General features: G+C 38.3%; 1 protein-coding gene across 4 annotated transcripts in view; it reads right to left on the reverse strand.

Annotated features, from left to right (window-relative positions):
* LOC133527597 (G-protein coupled receptor dmsr-1-like) overlaps positions 1–25,908 on the reverse strand; it is a 95,069-nt gene that overhangs the window by 21,592 nt on the left and 47,569 nt on the right. For 3 of the 4 annotated variants that reach the window (XM_061864674.1, XM_061864672.1, XM_061864670.1), the window contains exons 2-3: positions 15,034–15,422; positions 3,996–4,154 (exon numbers count right to left, since the gene is read on the reverse strand). In XM_061864674.1, coding sequence (XP_061720658.1) covers positions 3,996–4,154; positions 15,034–15,312 — 438 coding nt within the window. In that variant the 5' untranslated portion in view covers positions 15,313–15,422. Of the gene's footprint in view, positions 1–3,995; positions 4,155–15,033; positions 15,653–25,908 lie in introns of those variants that run through there. The other variant, XM_061864671.1, reaches the window with a different exon arrangement.

Here is a 25,908-nt window from a genome sequence, read left to right on the forward strand (position 1 = left end):
TCGCAGAGCAGCAGAACCGCACCGATCTTAGTAAGCCTTTTACTCACCAAGAGCTCGAGACTGCAATGAAAACCTTAAAAAATGGGAAAGCTGCAGGCGTCGACGACCTGACTATAGAACAAATAAAACACCTTGGGCCGAAAGCCACAAACTGGCTCCTGGACTTATATAACAATTGCCTGTCGACAATCAAGATACCAAAGGCATGGCGCAAGTCCAAAGTCATCGCTCTTCTCAAGCCTGGAAAGGATCCATCGGATGCAAAAAGTTACCGTCCCATTTCCCTGTTGTGCCACACCTATAAGCTGTTCGAACGCCTGCTCCTAAATCGCCTTGCTCCCATTATCGACCCGCTCCTAATTCCAGAACAAGCTGGTTTCCGACCGGGAAAGTCTTGTACCAGCCAAACCCTGAAACTGACACAACACATTGAAGATGGTTTAGAACTCGGTTTAGTGACGGGCGTTGTCTTTGTGGACCTAACGGCTGCCTATGACACGGTGAACATACAACGACTACTTTCTAAGGTTGGATGTATGACTGAGGACGTGGGTTTCATAAACATTCTTCGCGAGCTGCTCCACAATCGCCGATTCCAAGTTCACCTGCAGTCGGAAAAAAGTCGCTGGCGTCCACAAAAAAACGGTCTCCCACAGGGAAGTGTGCTGGCCCCGATCCTGTTCAATATATACACTAACAATCAGCCAGTCACGCCCAGAACTCGCCGGTTCGCGTACGCGGATGACCTGGCAATAGCGGTTCAAAGCAACAACTTCGAGGATACTGAGATAGCTCTGTCAACGGCCTTAGACGGTCAATCGAGGTACTACAAAGCCAACTACCTAAAACAGAACCCTACAAAAACACAGTCGTGCGCATTCCACCTGCGAAATCGGGACGCAAATAGACCGCTCAACATAACCTGGGACGGCGTTGACATTGAGCCTTGCCCGAACCCGAGGTACCCGGGAATTTCCCTCGATAGAACTCTGTCTTTTAAGAACCACTGCCTAATAACACGCCAAAAGGTCACAACCCGAAATAACCTGCTGAGGAAACTTACCTCAACGCACTGGGGCGCTTCCGCACACACACTCCGCACAACCGGCCTGGCACTCTGCTATTCGGCAGGTGAATACGCATGCCCGGTGTGGCACCGCTCACCCCATGCAGGACAAGTTTCTTCAGCACTCAACGACACCTGCCGCATTATCACCGGCTGTCTGAAACCCACTCCACTCAGTAAGGTCTACCCTTTGGCGGGTATAGCGCCCCCGGAGACCCGAAGGGAGGTGGCCTGCGCTGTCGAAAAACTCAAGCAAGAGCAAGATCCAAGACACCCTCTCCACGGCCACAAGCTACCACCGCCGCGTCTAAAGAGCCGAAAGAGCTTTATGCGGTGCACTACCGCTATCAGTGTCTCACCACCCGAGAACCGGCTGGCACAATGGCAAAGTACTCGCGCCCCTCCTGATGACTACGTTCGTCCCGCCGAAACGCTCCCGGCTGGGCATAAACAACCATGGCCGATCTAGAAAGCTTTAAATAGACTGCGTTCCCAAGTTGGCCGCAGCAAAGACAATTTGGTAAGGTGGGGTGGCCTACGCGGCTCAGATACTCAATGCACATGTGGCACGGCTCCCCAAACGATGATACACATGCTGTCCTGCCCAGCAAACCCGCACACATGTTCCGAACAAGATCTACGGGACGCAACAGACAGGGCGTTAAGCGTCGCTACCTTCTGGTCCCGCTTAATATAAAACCGTATATATATGACGATAAATACGTAACCATCGACACGAGAAGAAGAAGAACTGCTGGGCACAGGCCTCCTCTCATGTGCAAGAGGGCTCGGGCTATAGTCCCCACGCTAGCCCAATGCGGATTGGGGACTTCACATACACCTTTGAATTTCTTCGCAGATGTGTGCAGGTTTCCTCACAATGTTTTCCTTCACCGAAAAGCTAGTGGTAAATATCAAATGACATTTCGTACATAAGTTCCGAAAAACTCATTGGTACGATCCAGGATTTGAACCCACGACCTCCGGATTGAAAGTCGGACGTCATATCCACTCGGCCACCACCGCTTACAATATAATATAATACAATATATATATATTTATACTTACACATATACAATATATAAATGGCAACTTAAGGTAGAGATAGAAAGTATAGTTTCAGCTGATTTTTGAAAATGGGGAGAGATTTAGCTAATCTTAATTCTACTGGCAGAGCATTCCATAACCGAACAGCCCGGAAGGTAAAAGAGCTATTATAAAATTTTGAAGTAGATAAGGGAGGAGCAAGAATATGAGTCTGAGAACATCTGATAGAAGAGAGATACTTGAAATGCTCTTTGAGATAAGGTGGTGTAGCGGGGTTAAAGAGAATGCCATAAAGGAGGGCAAGAACATGAGAGTCACGGCGAAGACGAATAGGAAGCCACTTGATCTGAGAACGAAACTGAGACACATGGTCATATTTGCGCAAGCCAAATATAAACCTTATACAGAGATTCTGGAGGCGCTCAAGCTTATTCAGCTGATCCTGCATAAGGTCAAGATAGCAAATGTCAGCATAATCTAATATAGGCAGTAAGAGAGATTGAGCTAGCGCAATTTTCGTGGCGTAAGGCAAGAAATTTCGAAGAACAAATTTCGAATAGTTAGCTTAATAGACAACCATTCATCTATTGCTATGCCCTTTGTATCAGAAATATTGAAAAATGATTTCTAAAGCATGAAACAGTAGAACAAAGGCGGACAAAAGCAACCACATTAACGATTCACTTGACGTTGCTGCGTCTATTGGGAAGTCAATCCGCGAGACAAGACAAATGAAAAGAGGTTCCAGATACAGACTCATTTTCAATGGCTTGTGATTACTGCTGTTGGTGTAATAATAGGGTTGTTTCCATCTACAAATCTTAGGGCAAAATTGTATCCCAATAAATTCTTTTGGATTATAAGAACATGTTAAACTACTTTGAGGCGACCTGTAATGACCATATTTTTGTAAATATTGAATTTAAAATATCTTTTGGCACACGTCACGTGACCAAACTCGAAACGTCTTTGAAGATTCTGATGACGTCACAACTCTCGGATTGACACTCTTGACAGTTAGGCGATAAACAACAAATGATAAATGTCAGTTGACAGTTCGTATCTTCTACGTGCGTATGTACTTATGTGTCAAACCGTAAACTGTGACGTCACACAATTTTCAAATAGCGTTTTGGGCGCGAAAGCATCTGTCAAAATATATTTTGTTAATTTAACATATTTAAAACCGTTTTTAGTATAAAAGTTGAATTTTAGGGCAACTTTTAGCTAATATAGAACGTAATACAAGCGTTTCAAAAAATTGGAAACAACCCTATTGGAAGCAACAGTTTATGGATCATTTTGTGTGTAACTTGAGATGAATTTCTTAAGTTCAATTAATTCCTATCTTATTTTCTGATTTATGAAGCTAGATGAATAACAATTTTAAAATATTAGCTTGGATAAATTGGTATCTCATGTAATCAAAAATTGACATGAAAAGATTCCGTAGATTAAGAATTGGTACACAGGCCGATTCAAATTTTAATTAATTGTTAGTGTCAAAAGTGACTTTTCTTCAAACAAAAACGTCACTTTTGACACTGACATACCCAGTCGATATCGTATCTTTAGGAAGCATGGCGGTCAAGTCTGCAAAGGCCAGCCAATTTGAGGATCCTGTAACTGACCTTACCAATTTCAAAGTCTAAATATACTTATCTCAGACGGTTGGTAAAAAACTAGCGCCGTGAATTTTTAGTAGTTCTAGTCTAATAAGATAAAAGCTGAGTTTTGGAAATACAAGTAGCTGATATATTAGGTACATTTTTACTTATTTTAACATAATACAAATCTGTTTCATGCATCTAAGCCGTCCGTTGCTTACAATAGTTTCTTCCCAATAAGTTAAACGGCAGATCTAATAACAGAGGATACTCACCAGGTACCTGTAGACGGAGAAGGGCACGTACTCCAGCATGACGAACACGTCGGCCACGGCCAGCCACTTGAGCAGCCGGTTGATGGGTGCCGCGGCCATGTCCTTACGAGTCAGCACTGCTACGTTGAGGCAGTTGGCTATCACGCCTATGGTGCACACCTGTAAACCAATGGAAATTTTACTGGAACGTTCGACTGTGTCCGGCTTTTGAGAATTATGGGCATAGCTTCTGGCTCTCAATCACTAGTTTTAGTACACGCTTGGTAGTAGGCTAGGTATTCTGAAATGACTACCACGCACCTGGTGGATTTTATTGACTAAAATCAAACCTAAAAAAAGTACTAATACTATTAAAGGTCTTAGCAAAGTAATGGATTGATTGATAGCCACACAAGGGTCGACACCGCACTCGTGGCTCCTCCTGGGTCCTTTGCTGACTATCACATAAAAAAGCCACATATACCTAAACTTTAATTTGGAAACTTAAACGAAAGAGGTTGTTTGGCAATTTAACGTCTTTTACGAGGGCGGTTTGAGAAGTCAGTGACTTTATGTAAAACAAAAATAATTTTAACATATAAACTTTTTAAATACAATTCTGAACTCCTTGGTAGCTGGCAGTTTTTTTTTAAAGGCGGGGCAATAAAAAAGTTGTTGAGGCATATTTCAAATACGATTGGAAAATTGTTGGAAAATGGAGAAAAGCCAATTTCGTGTATTAATTAAACATTACTTTTTACGTGGAAAAACTATTAAAGAGACTGAAAACTGTTTAAAAAAAATTATGGGGAATCTGCTCCTTCTCATGGAATGGTACATAAGTGGTTTACAGAATTTCGTTCTGGAAGTACTACTACCAATGACGCAGAACGCTCTGGAATGATGTCGTGAATAAAGTTCACGATATTGTTTTGGATGACCGTGGAGTGAAGATTTGTGAGATAGCTGAGACTGTACACATTTCACCTGTCGAGTTTTTCATATCTTGCATAATATTTTAAATATGAAAAAGCTTTCCGCAAGATGGGTGTCGCGTTTGCTGACAGCCGATCAAAAACGACTTCGTTAAACAACTTCCGAGCAATGCTTAACCAAATTCAAGCGTAATCCTAATGAATTTTTACGTCGATTTGTGACGGTAGATGAAACGTGGATCCACCATTATACGCCAGAGACGAAAAATCAGTCAAAACAGTGGACTTCTGCTAACAAACGGGCCCCAAAGAAAGCGAAAACCGTTAATTCGGCAGGAAAGATAATGGCCACTGTTTTTTGGGACAGCCAAGGGGTTATTTATATAGATTATTTAGAGAAAGGTAAAACAATAAATGGCCCAGAAGTTGTGAAAAACGGCCACATCTGGCAAAGAAGAAAATCCTTTTTCACCACGACAATGCCCCTGCACACTCGTCAGCAGTCGCAACAGCCAAATTAGTAGAATTGCGTTACGAAATACTGCCCCACCCACCTTATTCTCCAGATTTGACCCCATGTGATTGATTTTTTTTTAATTCCTAAACATGAAGAAATGGCTCGGTGGGAAAAGATTTTCATCAAATGAGGAAGTCATAGCTGAAACTGAAGCATATTTTTCAGAGTTTGACAAAAATATTTTTGGAGGGGTTGAAAAAACTGGAACATCGTTGGATGAAGTGTATGGAGTTGAAAGAAGATTATGTAGAGAAATAAAACTAAAAAAGGTAAAAAGTTTTTTTTTGCAAAAAGTTACTGATTTATCAAACAACCCTCGTACGCGGACGAAGTCGCGAGCAGAGGCTAATAGTAGAATTAAGCAAACCTTACCTAAACAATGATTATACGTCACGTGCGTCTGCTTGATGATCGCGGTTAATCGTCTCGGAAACGGCTTAAAATCCCAATGTTCACTATTCGGATATCGCATGTATGAAATTTTAATGCAATCATATCGTTAATCGATAAGAAATCATAATCAGAATCAGATAATTTATTACCTTTTCACGTAATACATATATGCAAATACATATATGAGATAATATATTATTCTAAAGTACATGCTAAAATTGCTTAATCTAAGGTTATGTATATTATAATCATTAGGTAGGTACGTATATGTCATACGTACATAAACGATAATGAACATTGGTAGTTTTTATACGCTCGCACCTACTGTCTTTCATATGTATGAGAAAATAAATTCATCTATGTAAGTACCTACAACTAAGACTCTACGCAATGCTCGCTCATACAAATATACTTACTTAATTACTTTAGATTCCCGGTCTTTCCATGTTAGTAAGAAGTCAAGATAAATAGAACAGTAACATGCGATAACTATGTAAGTACGTGTCACATCCCTTTGTTTTTTATACTACGTCGGTGGCAAACAAGCATACGGCCCGCCTGATGGTAAGCAGCCTCCGTAGCCTATGTACGCCTGCAACTCCAGAGGAAAAGTTAAAAAGAAGAAGAGGTTAAGTTTATAGACGATTTAATTGAACATTTAATAAATGCCAGCTACCCGTTTATTATAGATATATATGTGTATAAGGAGTCTGAGACATGGTCAAGTGGGAGGTTTGAACTATACTTCAAAGTGCGGTTGAGCGATATATAAATATAAGTCACAAACTATCATCAAATTATTAAACCACATACTTTACACATATGATATCATTTCATGAGTCCAACTTGAATTTTGATTTTTTTTATAATTGCTTAAGTTTTTAATTTTTAAATCTTCTAGATCTGGGATCTATAATCTGTATCCTTACCACGAGTTTTACATTGACGTATTCGCTAGCTTAAATCAACTCATATAGCATCTCCCTCGTACTGATATTGGTGCAAGCGACTGAGTTGAGTTGATGCAGTCGCTAGTGTTTAAGGCGGCGTAAAACATTAAGAACATTAAGAAATAAATAACAGTAATAATAAAAAAAGTAGTAAATATTAAATCTAATGATTTGTATTCTCTAAGATAATGAGCTGCATGTAAATTAAGTATAAGCAAGGTATTGCGTCTTTCTTTTCTGTTGTTAAAGTTTAATAATCTTACCTAAACCTACTTTACAATTTCATAGAAGTTAAACCAAATTGTATAAGTCTGGTTTGAGCAGCAAAGAATGTTATTATTCTATAAGTGGAAACTGTTATGCCTTGTGTGTATTCTATATTTGTTTAAACATATGTATCATTTTTCGCGGTTTGTTTCCCAATAATAAAAAAAAAAAAAACTCATGGCGACGGTTAGCATTTTTTCCAGGGTTTTTGGTTGGTAGGTCTGTTACTCGTTTATAGGTAGATAGAGCCTTTGGCGCCCCTTGAAGAAAAATCCACAATAGTTTTGGAGCATCGAAAGATTTTAAGTTCAGGTATTTACATAAAATTGTTCTATCTCACTACTCGCTCCCGTTTTTCTTTTGTATCCTAAGACACGAAGCATAAAAAAGACGACTGCCAATTAAGCCGACTTTAGCTCCATAAACTGCCTAAAAACAAAAATTTTACGAATTACAATTCTTTACGACGAAATTTTCCGATGGGGGATGACAGTACTCTGCAAAGATTTGTGCGATTTGATTCCGCCAAGTGAGACAAACTAGAGTGCACCTATGGAGTTACATGCGTGGACAAGACATCCGTTTTATGTCTGAAATTCATCAGCTACAAGAAGAGCCCGAATCACAACATCATAATTCATTACTCATGTGTTTATTTTAAAGAATATCTGAAGCGAACTGTTTACGGAAAAATAACCGCGAATTCTCCCAATGTGCAAGAGCCCAGACGTTTTACCTCCGGAACATCTTGAATTCAAGTCCAGTTGCATGTTAAGGTCAAATAAGGAACGCTCAGTTGGAAACCAGGCAAGTTAGTTAGTTATGCTTACATGAAAGAGTTTTAGATCAGACTGAGACACAAGTCCCAGGAGACGAGACTAATGCAGCTTTGTACACAAAGATTAACAAAGGTAAAAAGAAGAACAATTCCAAATAGAATCAGAAGCTGCTAGTACACCTAGTCTATTAATGTATTGTCTACCAAATAGAAAGCAATAAACATACTTGCTTGACTATAAAATATGTTTTTCACGTCAGCAGCTCGAACAAGGGTAATTTGCTGCTTAAAAACAGTGAGCAAAATCGCATTTTGCTCACCGAGTGAGACAAAATAACATTCAAGTGACCTTTAGATTCGAATGTCATTTCAACGTGCGGGGCCTAATACAAGTTCGAAATATTTGGATTCTATTGTCTTTATCCCTTTCACGTCATTAGCAAAAAGAAAGAGACAAAAAAAGTGCATACGTAATTCAACGGTATATTGACGGTTTATAATAGACCCCCGAAATAAGACAGACCGCATCGTTCCAAAACACCCTACGAGTCTTCATTCGTAATAATTAATTAATGAAATAAAAGTTTAAAATTTAATAAAAACACCATATTTTACGTATTTTATTATACAATCAAAACAATGAACTTATACAAATTTACGCAATTGTTACGCAGTAAATAATTCTACTTGACTACTTTTAACGATCTCTACTATAGTTGACAAATAGTAGTATCCGCAATTCGGACCGTATCTTACAAAGTTTTTTTTTTACAAAAAAAAAGTTGTCGATTGAACTGTCAATTGATGTTCGTTAATTCATTGTTTTCGTATTATTTTATTGAAATTTCTTTTGTTTTGTTTTATTGCGGTAATTAAAGTTAATTGTTAGAATACCTTCAGAAAACATGAGTGAAATAGTCATCTGTCCGTCTGGATTACATTTTTTCAGGTTGTATTTTTTGATGGCTGACTGACGTGAAAAATTTTGTGTACTTCACGAGATCAAAGTTATTTACATCTCGTGCGCTTTTGAGTCCCTTACTACACTCAAGATTCTAAATTAGATTCACTCGCTACGCTCGTGAATCTATTATAGAATCTTTCGCTTGCACGGGACTCAAAACAAGCACTCGAAGAAATATCATACTTTGCTCTATTGTTGTACAAATAACTATTAATTCTTAAATATTTTGATTTCAATTTTTCAAAACTTTTCTACATAATATCAGGTCTACATGAATGGTTTATAAGTCAATATTTTGTTTGGTATCTTGTAAACAAAAAAACTGTTATAAGTTACAAGAAATAAAACAAAAAATTTACTTGTAAACCGCCCAAGTAGATCTAATAATTATGTAGGACGAAAGTACACATACGGATGCATATGTAGATGTGCATGCTTGAAGACGATGCTCTTTACCTTATTATATACTTACTTCAAAATGAAAACAAAATCCTCCAATTGGCTATCCATCAATTCCGAGATGCCCTTTCAATACGTTACCATCGAAAACCAATCTCAATGCCAAAATCTTGTGATGGATGCGGCAATAACGATTGCAACATTGCGCTTTGTTGTAAAACTGGCGGTCTAATCACGAGACGTCACAATGAAATAAGGGACCTCTTTTGTGAATTATGCCAACAAGCATGGGGAAATGTAGTCAAAGAACCCATTATCACTGAAGGTGACACTGGCCTACGAGGAGATTTAGCATGCCGCGGCTTGTGGGTCGCACAGAGGGAGGCGTTATTTGACATCCGTGTTGTAGACACTGACGCTCCCTCTTACATCTCACGCCCCGTTGTTTCTGTCCTGAAATCTGCCGAGTCAGAAAAACAAACAAATACGCCAACGCCTGCGAGTTGCGTCATGCCACTTTTACACCCCTCGTCACCTCCGTGGATGAAGTTTTTGCACCTTAATTAGCTACCTTTATTAATCACCTCGGGGAAGCACTTGCATCTCGCTGGGACAGATCCTTGTCTCGCGTTTTGAGCTGGCTGAGAGCTTGTATAATAACTTCAATAATTAGAGCGACCAGCATGTGCATTCGAGGCACCCGTTCGATGATGGTGCCGCCCTTCCACTCTCAGACTGACAGACTGACTAAAGGTTATCTGGAAGAGATCGCTTTTTAGCGATAAGACCGCCTGTTGTTACCTGGTTCTATTTTCCTTTAAAATTCATTTGTAGTTTTACATGTATGTAAAATGTATAATTGTTGGTGCAATAATAGTACATTACGATACAAGTGCGAAATATAGGAAATTACGATACAAGTGCGAAATATAGAAAATTCTAAACGAGTGGCGATACATTAAAACACGACCGGAGGGAGTGTTTTAAATCAACACGAGTTGCGAATTACCTATTCGCACACGTATCGTACAACGTTTTACAGTACATATGGCCCTTAAAATGTTCGACATAGTAACGTAATATGCTAATTTTCGCACTAGTGCGGTAAAGTAGCACCATATGTACTGTAAAGAATATTTACTTACTTACTGACTTCTGAACTTTATCATTATCATAGTTAATTTTGTTGTATCCGATATTTATTTATTTACCTATTTAATTTCTACTGTTATAGCTTTTAAGCTGTATTGTATTTGCTGAATAAATGTTTTTATTTTTAATATACTTACTGAGTATACTCTTTGCTGAGTAGGCTTAAACATTAGTTTGTCACCATTCAAGTAGAGAATCTTTAATAATAAAATCCTTGTGTTAGTCTTTAGATTGTAAAGTTTATCAAAGCCAATACATTTTTGTGTCTCTCCGTTAACGCTAAAAGAAAACATAAAATCGAACCGGAGATTACGCAAATGGCACAGCATAAACAAATCTGTCAGTCAGATCATTTCAATGTCCGCGCTATTTTAGATTTTGCAAGTAGGTTTTATATAACGCGTTTAAAGACTACAATGTAAAAACCGGCCAAGAGCATGTCGGGCCACGCTCAGTGTAGGGTTCCGTAGTTACTCTTCCGTCACAATAAGCTAAACTGGAGCGTAAAGTATAGTAAATTGTTAACCAAGGGATGACACGGTACCTTTCACCCGAGTTAAACAAATAGGCAAATTTGCATAATCAGTACCTAATTAAAGTAAGTCTTTTTACTATGAAGGGAAAACTTTTTGCTATAACTCAAAAACAGCTAAACTGATCATGTCCGCTATAGTTTTCATTTAATCTTTTTCTTAAGCTCTACTTCCACGATTTTTTTCATATTTTTTGGACCTATGGTTCAAAAGTTAGAGGGGGGGGGGACACATTTTTTTTTTCTTTCGGAGCGATTATCTCCGAATATATTCACTTTATCAAAAAATGTTTCTTGAAAACCCCTATTAGTTTTGAAAGACCTTTCCAACGATACCCCACACTCTAGGGTTGAAGCGAAAAAAAAAAATTCACCCCCACTTTACGTGTAGGGCAGGTACCCTAAAAAAAATTAAATTTTAGATTTTATTGTACGACTTTGTCGGCTTTATTGATTTATATATCCATGCCAAATTTCAGCTTTCTAGCACTAACGACCACGGAGCAAAGCCTCGGACAGACAGACAGACAGACAGACAGACAGACAGACAGACAGACAGACAGACAGACAGACAGACGGACATGGCGAAACTATAAGGGTTCCGTTTTATGCCATTTGGCTACGGAACCCTAAAAAGAATTTGCTAATTAATATACGAGTATTAATGTGCAAGTTACAAAACATTCGAAAATTCCTATAAACTTTCATAAGAAAGTTCTTATGCAAGTTTCAAATTAGGGGTTATTACTCAAAATACTAGTTAAACAGGTAACAACTGTTCATCTGACATTTAAGTCAAACATTGGCATTTGTTTCAAGTCTTAGAGCATTTAACCAAACGGAGTCGCCTTTAAGACATTACCCCTCTCAAAAACCTCGGCCAATGCAATTGCAAATAGATTTCTTCTCTTTTAATAAAATACCTTTTTACGAAGTTTCAAGTTCCTCGCTTAAAATAAAATTTGAACCTAATACAAACTTTCAACCCCATTTTAACCCTTTTAGGGGATAAATAAAAAAACGCTGAAATAAGTTTTTTATACCTTTTATTATATTACCTTTTTATGAAGTTTCAAAATTTTATAATAAGTAAGGATACTTATTATAAAATTTTAACCCCAAGATAAACTTTCATCCCCTTTTAACCCCCTTAGGGGTTAATATATTTTAACAACATTCAGTTAATGTTATTTTGTTATCTTATATTATGCCTTTATAAGAAGTTTCAAAGAATTTGTAATGTATTCCAACTTTCAACCCCTTTTTAAGCCTGTTAGGGGATGAATTTTTAAAAACGCTGGAATTACGTTTCTTGAATTTTAATAATATGCCCATGTACAGAGTTTCAAGTCCCGCACTCAAAAATTTTTGATCTCCATCCAAACTTTAAACCCCTTTTTCACCACCTTAGGGGATGAATTTGCAAAAACACTGAAATCTGTTTTATTGTATTTTAATAATATGTTTTTTTACGAAGTTTCGAATTCCTAGCTTAAAATAAAACTTTCATCCCCTTTTTAATCCCCTTAGGGGATGAATTTTGAAAAAACCCCTTCTTAGTGGATACAAACGTTATAAAAACTACTTATTTTGAAATAGTCAGCTTTCTAGGTCCGGTTTGGGCTGGGTAGTCAGTCAGGACTTTTACGTTTACATATATAGATTAGCCAATACAGTTTCCACATAGATAATAAATAACAATTCAGTTGCTCAGAAAAGATTAGCATTAGATCAAATTTGGTATGTATGTAGGTATGTAATGGCATTTGCCCATACGTAATTTTCTGTTTATAATTCTCATCAAAATCAGAATCAGGCTCCAAACACGGCTTTCGCAGCATTCTTAGATTATTAACCAACTCACACATTCATAATCAGCCTTAAGACGCACAATTTTGGAATTATTATTAAGTACCGTTAATTCACCCTGTCCCGGTTAGAAAATGTAATGTGTGGGATGTAATTACTATGTTTTCACATCAAAGTAAACGGAACGTGAGGTGACGTGAGTAAATTAGATACATGTGGATCTTATTTAAGCTGCTTTAATGTAAGTACATAGGTACTTTAAATATTTATACTGAAATATTAACACACATTTAGATACAACATTAATGTCTGTGTAATGTTTGATATAATTATTGGGTTGTTGCATAATTTTTTTGCCCCTTCTAAATTTTCTTGATATTTTTAGTAGTCTCGGGAATATTCTAGAATAAATCTAGTATGTAGTAGAATGTTCTCGAATCTTTCACGTAGGGTATATAAGAGTGGGCTTGTTACAGAGATTTAGTTAAATTCGAAAAAATGGACCAACAACATCTTCGAGCTAGCACATTTACTTATATGAACACAATTTGGGAACCAGTTCGAGGGAAACTGCAAATAAGATTAACACTGCTTTTGGCTCAAACACTACTACCGATCGCACAGTACGAAATTCGTTCCAACGCTTTAATGAAGGAGACACAAGTCTAAAAGACATTCTTCATACTGGTCGCCCCGTCACTTTTGACGAAGAAGCATTGCGGCGCGATTCCACCACCAGGGATTTAGAGAAAACTCTGAACTATCACTACATTACCATAGATCGCCATCTGCAGTCGATGGGTTACTGTAAAGTTTTGTCAAGATGGACGCCTCATGCTTTGACCGATGCTCAACGTCCATTACGTGTCAACATTTGTGAAAGTCTGCTGCTGCGCCCCCAAAAAGTCCTGGGTCTTGTACGAGAACGTTACACGAAAAACCTCTTGGATGCCTTTCGATAAACGGCCACCAATACAGCCGAAAAGCAGTCCGCATGGCCAGAAACTTCTCCTGTCAGTTTTCTGGGATTCGCAAGGAATGTTGCTGTGGGAGTTACTGGAGGACCATCAGACTATCAATGCCGAAGCCTACGTGAATCAACTACAAAAATTGACGAACGCTGTTAGAGAAAAAAGGCCAAAACGTCTTGAAGTATCATTACTTCATGATAATGCACGACCACATACGGCGAAAATAACCTGTAAATTTCTAGAGAAGCTCGGTTGGACAACAATACCTCACCCACCTTAGCCATAGCCCTGATCTAGCACCTTCCGACTATTATCTTTTTCGAGCTTTGAAACATCATCTTCGTAAAAAAAAATGAAAATTCTGGTGACCTAAAACATTACCTTGCCAACTTCTTTGCATCTCAGCCACTTTCATTTTGGGCCAAGGGTATTAAAATTTTGCCTAGCAGATGGTTCATGTTCTAGATAATAATGGTGATTATTTTGTCGATTGATTGTTTCAATAAATAAATATTACAAAAAAAAAGTTTTATTTCAAAGTGGGAAAATAATTATGCAACAACCCTATACATAAAAGCCAACATTGGAATAAAATGAAATAACCTTACATAATTTTTGTTAAACATTTTTTTGTTTATTTTTGTAGTCTTGTTTTGTAATATTTTTTCAATGTCTATTTCCTTCGGTTATCTATGTTTCTACACTTTTTTATCTTATTATAAGCTAACCATTTTAAAAACCTAAATCAAAATTGAAAAACGTCTAACAAAATTATAAAAGCGCCATCTATTGAATTAAAATCTATTCAAGAACAATCGCTAGTCCTCAAAACGCAATTAAATAGGCCAAACCTTTTTTGAGATTAACGGTAACACACAAACGTGCAGCTACTTTTTAAATTATTTTGCAATGTTAATTTATGTCATTAGGTATATTTATGCTTAAGAATAATATGCCAGATCGCATCTTTCAATCGTCACTTAATTTTTCAGATATAAATTTATATTAACCATGTAATTTCCCCACTGTAGTTTCCCAATGAGTTTCCCCACTGTACAAGTAGCATCGCACATATTTAAGAGTAACATTGTCAAATACGCCTCAAGATTCAACATATGGGAGAATCATGCCATCAGCTACGATGTAGCACCTACGAGCTACAAGTACAACTTAGCAGTGATCAGGTTAAGATTTTTTGCAATAGGTACTCGTATATATACAATCACGCTCCGTGATTGTTGAGCCATTTAGGGTTCTAGCTAAGTTGAAAATTCCATAGCGCAAGCATTGGAAAACGAATTTAGCTATAAAAAACAATTTCAAAATCAGACAGAATTTAGTAAGGCATAAAAATCGCGGATCGTGATGGTACCTATACACAAGGGAACTTACCAGTAAACTGACGTATCCGTGAATGCCATTGTACGCCTCAATGACCTCTCTGAAGCCCCCTGCACAGTACCCGCAGGTTTCCGGCTTCAAGCTCAGATTGAGACGACTCTGGGCATCTCTCATCACCTTGAACATCAGCGACTCCAAGTCTTCATTCCCAGCTTGCTTTCGAAGCACCGAAATTATCTGTGATTGGTTGATGGTCTCTGAGGAATCTCCCGACGCTGCGAGAATATCTTGGAAAATTTTCTCCAAAACTATTTGCGTTTTGTTCGACATTGTTATTAACTTAAAACCTTTCCATCAAAAGATTTTACTAAGTTAATTTACTTATTTTATGTTCCATTAATTAATGCCTTCTATATTCTGTGTAAAGCAGCATCATGTCTCTGAAACAAGATAAAATATTTGTATTGTATTGCCTATAAATGTACCTATAGTTTTTGTAATTAATTTCTCAATGAAAAGTCTATTTTATACCACTAGAAATCAATCCAACAATGTTTTCAACACACTTGCTCAAAACGTTTTTATCCACCGATTTTTGGCTCATAATGTAGGTTTTATAATCTCAATGGCCCACGTTAAGCACACGGCTTCATCTTAGAGTCCACCAGCTTAGACCAGCCTGGCTGGCCTGGTCGGGTGGTAAAACACGCTAAATATTAAACACGCGTGCTTTATCAGTATATTATAACACTCGTGCTTTTGTTGCCGTGCCGACTGAGTTAAGAAGGTAACGGAAACTAATAATATACATGGAAATGGAGCCTTCTTAATTTGGTCGAGTAATATATTTTTTTAACCAACTATGAGGTTTCAAATGTTAGTTCAAAGAGGTTTTATCACACCAAACATAATTTATAGATTAAATTATCTCGTAAATTACATTAATTAATAAACATAATATGTTATCGATTTGATCTCCATTCGTCGAATAGAAAATACGAAAATATTAGCTTTTTTACATTTTTTTAATTGACTGTTTGTCGATTTCGTTCTTGCCTTTGCCTAGCGCGCGCATTGGAATCATGCGTAAAAAAAATAACGCGCCCGCCATTTTCCGTATTTGTCATAAAATTGGAATAGTTTTGCATGTTTTTAGTTTATATATTGACGAAAATGTCATTTTCAATGCTTGAACACATAAAATTGACGCTGCCAGTAATACTAATAAAGGCAAGAGCCAAGAACGATAGCCTTTTACCATCAAAATCGGGTGAAAAATAATTGGCGGCATATGAAACTTTTATTAAATGGAAAATCATCAAAAACGCACAGTCTTTCTTGGAAAACGTGTTGGTAGCTTACTTCAATGAACTGGCAAATAAGTGTCTACAAGCCCCGCACGCTTTGGTGCAATTATTCGAAGTAAAAACAGATAGGTAACTATTGCACAAAGATTATTTTTATAAAGAAAAATACAATAATATATATGGTATTTTATTTCATCATTTCTATAGTAAATTAAATTGTAAAATGTTTTGACAAGATGTGTCCCGCCGAGTTTCTTGCCGGTTCCATATTGGGATACCGTCCTGCCATTGAGGAGGGATTTAAATCTTCTCGAGCAGTGGTGTAGAGTTAGAGACGGCGTAGCTTTATTTGACATTCATAATCACATTGTAATATGCCTACTTAGAAAATAAACTATCTTTATCTTTATTGTCACCAAAAATACTCGTAGGTACCACGTTTATCTCGAAAACGAGTTTTTGCAGATATAGTGGTTTAGGGATTGCACGGCACGGCTGAAATGCGGATATTATGTAAAATAATAAACAATTCTTTATTTCATTAACAATACAGTAGTGTTTGAGTATTTTTACATGCTAACTTACATTAATTAGGTCATACAATACATTAGGAACATACACAAAAATAAAAAATAATACAAACATCACTAAAATGTCAAAAGGTTAGGTAATAATTCAGGATCAGGATATTAAATTTAAAAAAAAAATATGTATATATATATATATATATATATATATACTAGGAAAACAAGTCAAGAATTCATGGCATGTACGTAGTACGTATGTAGGTTTATGAAATAGGTCCTTGAAATATTTTATTAATACTATGAAAACAGCCTTCTAACAGCAAAGTCCTTAACTTAATCTTAAATTCCGCGTGTGATGTGATCATTTTTAGGTGAACTGGAAGTTTGTTATATGCATTAATAGCCTGATGTTGCGTAGTGTGCTGGACTACTATAAACGAATATAATTAATGTTTTAGCGATGATTTAAACTATTTTCCCGAAATACTTCCATATTGTTCATGTGTGTGGTAAATGCTTGAATAAATTTTCTCTTCTCAGGTAGAAATCATAATTCATAATTGACAGTGGATTATTTTTACTACCGTCTTTAAAACTTATCGGCAAATAAATCTTTATTTTAACTTTCAACACCATTAAAAAATCAACTTATTTTTAGACGTCAATTAAGTTAAAAAATATGAATTTTAATCACTGTTTCCTAGAAGGGGTTTACACTTAATCACTTGGCAGTCTCCTGTAAACGGATTCTAAAATGGGAGCCTATTTTAGAAAAAAATATATCGATTATGGTCGGATGCTACAAAAAATTACCATCTTGTTAAAAACATTAATTATTTGAACAACCCGATTCAGCGTATAATTTCAATTAGATTTGTCAAGTAAACTTGAACATTAGGTACCCAAATATTTGACTCGTAATATTGCTACAAGGAGTTTCGAACTAGTGACACTAGTTATTAAGGTATTGCTGAAATCTTGATTGAACCATATTTTAATATGTGTATTCCATAATCAAACATAAGCATAAATCTATAAAAACTTTTTACAAAAAAAGTAAACCGACTTAAAAAGGAGAAAGTAAAATATTATCCTTTTTTAAGTATATGCGTTACCAACTGATATGTTTGAAGTCAGTGCTAAGCCAAATTTAGAAGCATACCATAATTTTGGGGCGATTCGATATAGATGCGGCTTTATAAGTTCATTTGACGACCGGTCTGGCCTAGTGGGTAGTGACCCTGCCTATGAAGCTGATGGTCCGGGGTTCAAATCCTGGAAAAGAGCATATATGTGTGTGATGAACACGGATATTTGTTTCAGAGTCATGGGTGTTTTATATGTATTTTAATATTTAGAATTATATGTTAAACATATCATCGTTGTCAAGGTACCTATAACACAAGCCTTATTGAGCTTACTTTGGGACTTAGTCAATTTGTGTAATTCAATTTCAATTATTTATTTAATTCGAATCCACAATAGATCCATAATTGTTAGTATTTACAACAAATCTTAAAATTAATTAAGGTTAGTGACATACAAAATAATAATAATAAATCTAATAATATATCTACAAGTACAAAAAAATAAATATAAAAAAAAAATATAACTAGGCAATCTAGATGCACCACTTCTCAGCATCTGTGGCTGCCACATGCAGTCCATTCCAGTGCATGAGCAGTGGTGCATCTATCTTACCTGCCAACGTTTTCAGGATGCTATTGGTACTGCCACACAGTCTCTGCATAATAATGTCCTATTATATTTATTTTTATTTATTTATTTATTTATAAGTACAATACTTTGGATTGCCTACTACGATTGATTGATTACTACGACCGCAATGAACATAACATACTTTCTGTAGGTAGGTACTTAAGAATACACAATCGAACCTTCTGAGTGCAGTCCGTACCATGATTTTCGGTATACTCGTATTATTATAAATCCAATGCGTAGATTTGCCGTCGTAATTTTTAAAGACCTATTTTCGAACTGTTCATAGCACGCAAGTGTGAAATTGAGACTGAGTTATTTCCAGACCCTTATCCAGAGAACTTCATTTCAAAATGTAAAACAATTCAAGGACCGTCTTCAGGGCTTATACTTTTTACCTTCATGCCAAATTTCACTTAAATCGATTCAGATGTTTAGCCGTGAAAAGGTAACAAAGAGACAGAATTTATTCCACGTTTATTTTATATTACGTATAACTACAGTTGTAATGTGATTTATAGACATTAAGCTGATCACTTTTGACCGGTACTGTTACTATTTGACTTGGCACCAACTTCAAACATGTCAGTTGGTAACGCATATGCTTAAAAAAGGATAATATTTTATTAGATCCTTTTTGAATCTGGTTTACTTTTTTTGTAAAAAGTTTTTATTTTTCCATTTTTAGTTTTAAGGCATTGTTAAGAGCTTAAGAGTGACGCATGACGCATAAATGAAAAACACAATCATTTTTTAATAAATGATCAGGATTTTCCTCCAGTCCGTCTGGGAAATTATTTTTGCCACTGCCATTACCCTCAATATAGCCTCCGCCCCGCCACTGACCCAATCCCTCAACCCTCCGATCACTCAACCTCACAAAACATCAACCCCTGATCACTGAAACCCTTGACCTTGAACCACCAAACCTTTAACTGCCATATTCCCCTACTAACCTCCAATTCCTCAACTTCCACTCATCTTCTACCCCCTGATTCCTCAACTCTCAGCCCCTCAGTCCCCCACCCATCAACTCACCGCCCCCTCAACCCCCTAACCTCTCAAAACATCACTCGTCAAGCCCTAAACCCTCAACCCCCAACCTCAGACCCCCGTCTATCTTCACCACCACCGTCTACCTCACACACCTCTTACACCTACCCCTCACCTACATCAAAAATCATAAATCATAATACACCCAATTATAAGAGGTAAGTTCCACATATCGCCCGTAGTAGTAATTAATCTTTTACGAAAGTAGAATTGACGCATGTTACCTATAGATAAAGTATTAGATATAGTCAATATTCAGACACAATTGTAATATTGTTAATGAATAAATAAATAATAATAAAATAATAAATCGCTAGCGTAACTTACATTCTATGCATCTCGCTCGTACTGGCATCCTATTAGTGCGAGCGAGATGTATAAAAAGTAAGTTCGAACACGTCAGCTAATATGTATAGTCAAACTCGTGGTAAGGCTACAGTTGCACTACATGAAATTGGTATTTTTCGAGAGGAAATGCTTGACTTGCTTTTAAGAATATCTACATTCCAATCACCATACATGTGCCTTTAAAATTTGAGGAGTTCCCTCAATTACTCATGGATTCCATCGTCAAAACAGAACCAAAAATATTATGGCACCAATTTGGATGTAATTCCTTTCAAACAAAAAAAGAATTACTCAAATTGGACCACGCGTGTCGGAGTAATCGGTGAACACACTACATTAAAATAATCATCATCATTGTCATCAAAAAATCATTATCATCAAATCTCATCAAATTGATGGGTTTTGAGAGAAAATGCTCAATTTGCTTAAGAAAACACCGAAATAACCATACAAGTGCCTTTAAAAAATAAGGAGTTCCCTCAATTCCTCATGGATCCCATCACCAGATCATAACCAAATTAAAATGGGACCAATCCGAGTTCAATATTGCAGCGCTATATTACTGCACTGCTGCCAGAAATGTCAAAATTGGTGTTGCCGCCCGAAATTATAACATTTGCGCAATGCAATGCAATGTGCGTGATCTTTCAATCTCAGTGGCTCTTTATAGAAACATTCAGTATTACCCTTGTTTATCTGGTATGCTTATTGTATACCATTTTATTTCAAATGCTTACATTTACTCGTATTTTAGAGCCCACGGTATAATTTTCTTCAGCATTTAATATTCAAAAGTTCCCCTCACCTACGCAAATTGGTAAGCGTAGCAAAATTCCCGGTAGTACGAAATGACGTCAAACAACATTCAACGCGTCAAACAATGTTCAAGTTACCTGTATAAGATCATAAAAACACGAACAGAGTGAGACATCTACTTTATTGACCGTAAATAAAGCAATTTGGCGGCATTTTGTAATACCACCGCAGTCAAATTTAGGCACATAAAACGACGTTAATTTCAGTGACACAATTTGCTTTGCCCGTTGTCCCAGTTGAGCGACGACAGCGATGTTATGCGACACTACGTGACGAAATCTCACTCTGCGATTTGTAGTTAAAAAAGCGGGCAAGTCCGAGTCGGACTCACCCATGAAGGGTTCCGTACCATTTATGACGTATTAAAGAAACTACTTACTAGATCTCGTTCAAACCAATTTTCGGTGGAAGTTTGCATGGTAATGTATATCATATATTTTTTTTAGCTTTATCATTCTCTTATTTTAGAAGTTACGGGGGGGGGAACACATTTTACCACTTTGGAAGTGTCTCTCGCGCAAACTATTCAGTTTAGAAAAAAAATGATAATTATTATTAGAAACCTCAATATCTCACACGTATGGGTTAGATGAAAAATGGTTTTTTGTATTTCAGTTCTAAGTTTGGGGAACCCCCAAAATTTATAGTTTTTTTTTTTTTTGTGAAAATCTTAATGCGGTTCATAGAATACATCTACTTACCAAGTTTGATCCGTATAGCTCTTATAGTTTCGGAAAAAAGTGGCTGTGACTTAAACAGACAGACAGACGGACATGACGAATCTATAAGGGTTCCGTTTTTTGCCATTTGGCTACGGAACCCTAAAAACTGGCCAAGAGCATGTCGGATCATGCGCAGTGTAGGGTTCTGTAGCGGACGGACGTCGCTTGCAGAATTATATGTTAACTATCAGTCTTGATTCTTGAGCCCTGATTATATTTCACCTATACTATAAACAGTAGTAAAGTAACACCATGTATACTTACAAAACGAGAAATCACCAAAATAAATGGAAAAAAAAATATTCTTCGTAATAGTTATTTAAGATACAAGTGCGAAAGGTAGAAAATTCGCAACGTGTGGTGATAAATTAAAAAAACGACCGAAAAGAGTGTTTTAAATCTACACGAATTTAACGACGACGCGACTTTAAATTTTCGATATAGGAACTTAAATTGCTAATTACTGCACTAGTGCGGTAAAGTAACACCTTATGTTCTGTTAAAGTCATTAGTTCATTGATTTGGCGGGACGAAGTTCGCCAGGACAGCTAGCTCGCCAGGATAGCTAACTAGCTAACTAAAAATGAATTTAAACTAGACATACTAAGGTTGCAGTGCCATCAAACATTCTGGTTTTTAGGGTTCCGTAGTCAACTATAGCTTCGCCCTTATAGTTTCGCCATGTCCGTCTGTCTGTCTGTCTGTCTGTCTGTCTGTCTTGTCTGTCTGTCCGAGGCTTTGCTCCGTGGTCGTTAGTGCTAGAAAGCTGAAATTCGGCATGGATATATAAATCAATAAAGCCGACAAAGTCGTACAATAAAATCTAAAAATTTAATTTTTTTGAGGGTACCCCTACACGTAAAGTGGGGGTGAATTTTTTTTTCTGCTTCAACCCTACAGTGTGGGGTATCGTTGGAAAGGGCTTTCAAAACTAATAGGGGCCTTGAACAAACATTTTTTGGTAAAGTGAATATATTCGGAGATAATCGCTCTGAAAGAAAAAAAATGTGTCCCCCCTCTAACTTTTGAACCATAGGTCCAAAAAATATGAAAAAAATCGTGGAAGTAGAGCTTAAGAAAGACTTTAAATGAAAACTATAGCGGACATGATCAGTTTAGCTGTTTTTAGTTATCGCAAAAAGTTTCCCCTTCATAGTAAAAAGACTTTAATTAGGTAATGATTATGCTGCCTATTTGTTTAACTCGCGTGAAAGGTACCGTTTCATCCCTTGGTTAACAATTTACTATACTTTAAGCTCCAGTTTAGCTTATTGTGACGGAAGAGTAACTACGGAACCCTACACTAAGCATGGCCCGACATGCTCTTGGCCGGTTTTATTTTTATTTTTATTTAGTCTTAACTACCAGAACTTAACTTTTTTTTTCGAGCGGAATGTATTTCGTACATCATGGTCATTTGTAATTGATGTAACGTCGCGTCATATTTTGAGTTGAAACAAAGTATGTAGTGATACAATGCTTGCTGAATTATTTTGTATGGAAAAAGAAAGCCGTCCATTTTTTATAAATCTATGAAAATGTGTTAATTAAAGCCTAAACTAACTCTGTTTGATTATATGGTCGTATCAAAAATACACGCAGTAGTAATACAAGTTAGTTAAAAAGCCAAACATAGTATACTATATTATGTAGTATATAACGTCCTCAGAGGCGTATGTGACGTCACAAAGATAATTTCGTAAGTGATAACAGAAAAACGTGAATGTATTAACCGAAACTCGTCTTTGAGAACTTTCATGATTACGGAGTCCCGTATCGATCATTCATCTTTCTTGTCTTATTTTGACTTGTGTGTGACAGTCACTTTAACTTATTAACGTCACTTATATTAATAATATTTAAGGCTAGCACAAGTTTCTACTCGATGAACATAACAGTAACGAGCCTTGCTTATTATACAATAAATGTGAAAAATTTAGTAATTATTACATACTCAAATATGAAAATCAGCTGATGAATGTCGATATAACTACTATCGAGCCCCTAAAATACTTCACACTCATATCAATCACGCAGAAAATTGTTGTACATATATTAACCCCCTTATTTATAAACGGGTACTAAAATTACGATGCCGCTAATCATCGTTTGTCCCTTTCCATCATACCAATACGTCGGAAAGGGACAAACGATGATTAGCGGCATCGTAACTTTAGTACAAGTTTATGAATAAGGGGGTAAGACTCATGATTCATACACTTACACTACTAGCGACCCGCCCTGGCTTCTCACGAGTTACACAAAACCTTAATAAATTATACAGATAAACCTTTAACAAACATTCTATGGATAGGTAAAAACCGTATAAAAAGGTTTTTGAGTTTATCGCGAACATACATACAAACAGACAGACGCGGCGAGGCATTTATAAGGTGTAGTGATGATACTAATTGCAACAAAATTCTCTCTGTAATTAGTACGAGTGTGTGTATTGATAATATGTGACCTTGGTCGGCAAAACAGCCCACTTTTCCACTTGGCATAAGAATGAGATTTAATTATATCTTTATACGAATAACCTGACAAGGCATCCTTATGGCAAGCGACAAAGTGGGACGTTTTGCCGGCACTCATGGCAGACCGTGCTGCCCTCCCTCCTGATTCTATGCAGGTAATGATCGATGCCCGGTCATTACCTGCGTCAACCTAAACCCGATTCTGCCATGCGCCCTCTCCAGCCATTGGTCGAACGACGGGAGGAGCGCCCCTATAGTATGAACTCCATAGGGGGAGTCCTCCAGGTCGTTCTTCCACCGGTCCCTCATCCTCATTTGCACTTGGCGGCGCTCCTCTCTTAGCTCTTCTGGAGCGGGGAATTCATTTAAGGCCCTGCGCCTTACCCACTCCCTGTGCGCTTCCGCGAGCACCTGGGCATCCAGCTCCCAGGGTATTGTGCCCACTAAGGCGCATGCTGCCGCCCATGCCACCGTGCAGTAGGCCCTCACCACCCGAATGGTCACCACTCTTTGCGGGGCCCGGAGGCGGGCCCTATTTTCTGCATTGAGCCGGTCGGCCTAGATTGGGGGACCGTATAGGGCCATGCTCCGGGACACCCCCGCATACAAGCGGCGGCACGTGGCATTTGGGCCTCCCACAATGTATGCCCAGATATTTAATATGGGCCTTCACCTGGGACTACTTCTCCACCCACAGGGATGACGGTTGTTGGGGGCGGCTGCCAACCCCTGTGTGCAAAGATGATGGCGTCCGTCTTCAGTAGGGCGACTCTCAGCCCCAGTAGCCCTATGCGGTAGACCATCAGGTCCGCTGCGACTGCCGCTCTTCGCAGGGCTTCCTCCAGTTCTGCTCCCCGGACAGCCACCATCGTGTCATCTGCATAACAGATGACTGTCATCCGGGGGAGCAGGACCCCTCTTATGGCCTAGTCAAACCCAATGTTCCATAGGAGGAGTCCTAACACGGATCCCTGAGGGACTCCGCACGCCGTCTCCCGCCTTGTTCTTCGTAGAGCACTACTCTTTGTGTGAGGTAGTGCTCCACTATCCGCCTCAGATAGTAAGGCACTCCGTGATAGCGGAGTGCCTCAACAATCACCGAGTACGGGAGGGAACCAAACGCAATGGCGATGTCGAGAGACACCGCCACCACTCCTTCCGTTCGCCTCTCCGCGTACTCATGAAAAGCCCGTAGGGCGCCTAGGGCGTCCATTGTCAATCGCCCAGCCCGGAAACCGAACTGACGGTCAGACACATTGGGCCCTGTCTTGTCCAGGTGCTGGATGATCCGGGAAGCGATGATACGCTTAAGCATTTTCCCGGTTTCATCCAGCAGCACTATTGGCCTCCATCCCGAGGGAGAGTCTGCTGGGTGGCTGTCCTTCCTGTGAAAGCAAAGTCTCCCCTGTTTCCAGCACCCTGGAAACCGCCCCGCTCCGAGGCAGTCGTCAAAGAGGTCTTTGAGGCGGTCTCCCAGGGGCGTTAGAACCACAGGCATTATACGGCCTGGTACGCCGTCGGGGCCTGGAGCCTTTTTGGAGCCCCGCAGTCGATAGATCGCACGACTCATTTCCCCATCCGTTATAGGAGGCGCCGCAATCGGCTCCATTGGCTCATCCAGTGGGGTCGCCATGTGGGGCGGAACGAAATACGGTGCATGCCGGTGGGAATAGGCACTATTGTATTAAGGAGTCCTGGTTCCAGGGAATCTATGCCAGGAGCATGGCATAGCTTGTTGCGAACAACTTTGTATGGTCGCCCCCATGGATCCCGATCCAGTGTAGCCAGGAACTCCTCATGTGCTGACTCTGGCTATTGCTGTGCAAAGAGCCTCCTTGGCTTGTTTGAGGGCCCTGTACAAGAGCTCCTCCTCCTCAGTGTGTCTTCGTCGCCGCCTGCACCGGGTATACGCTCGACGCGCACTATTGCAGACGCGACGGAGGACGGCAACCTCCTC

This window comes from Cydia pomonella, chromosome 18 (genome assembly GCF_033807575.1).
Source record: "Cydia pomonella isolate Wapato2018A chromosome 18, ilCydPomo1, whole genome shotgun sequence".
NCBI lineage: Eukaryota > Metazoa > Arthropoda > Insecta > Lepidoptera > Tortricidae > Cydia > Cydia pomonella.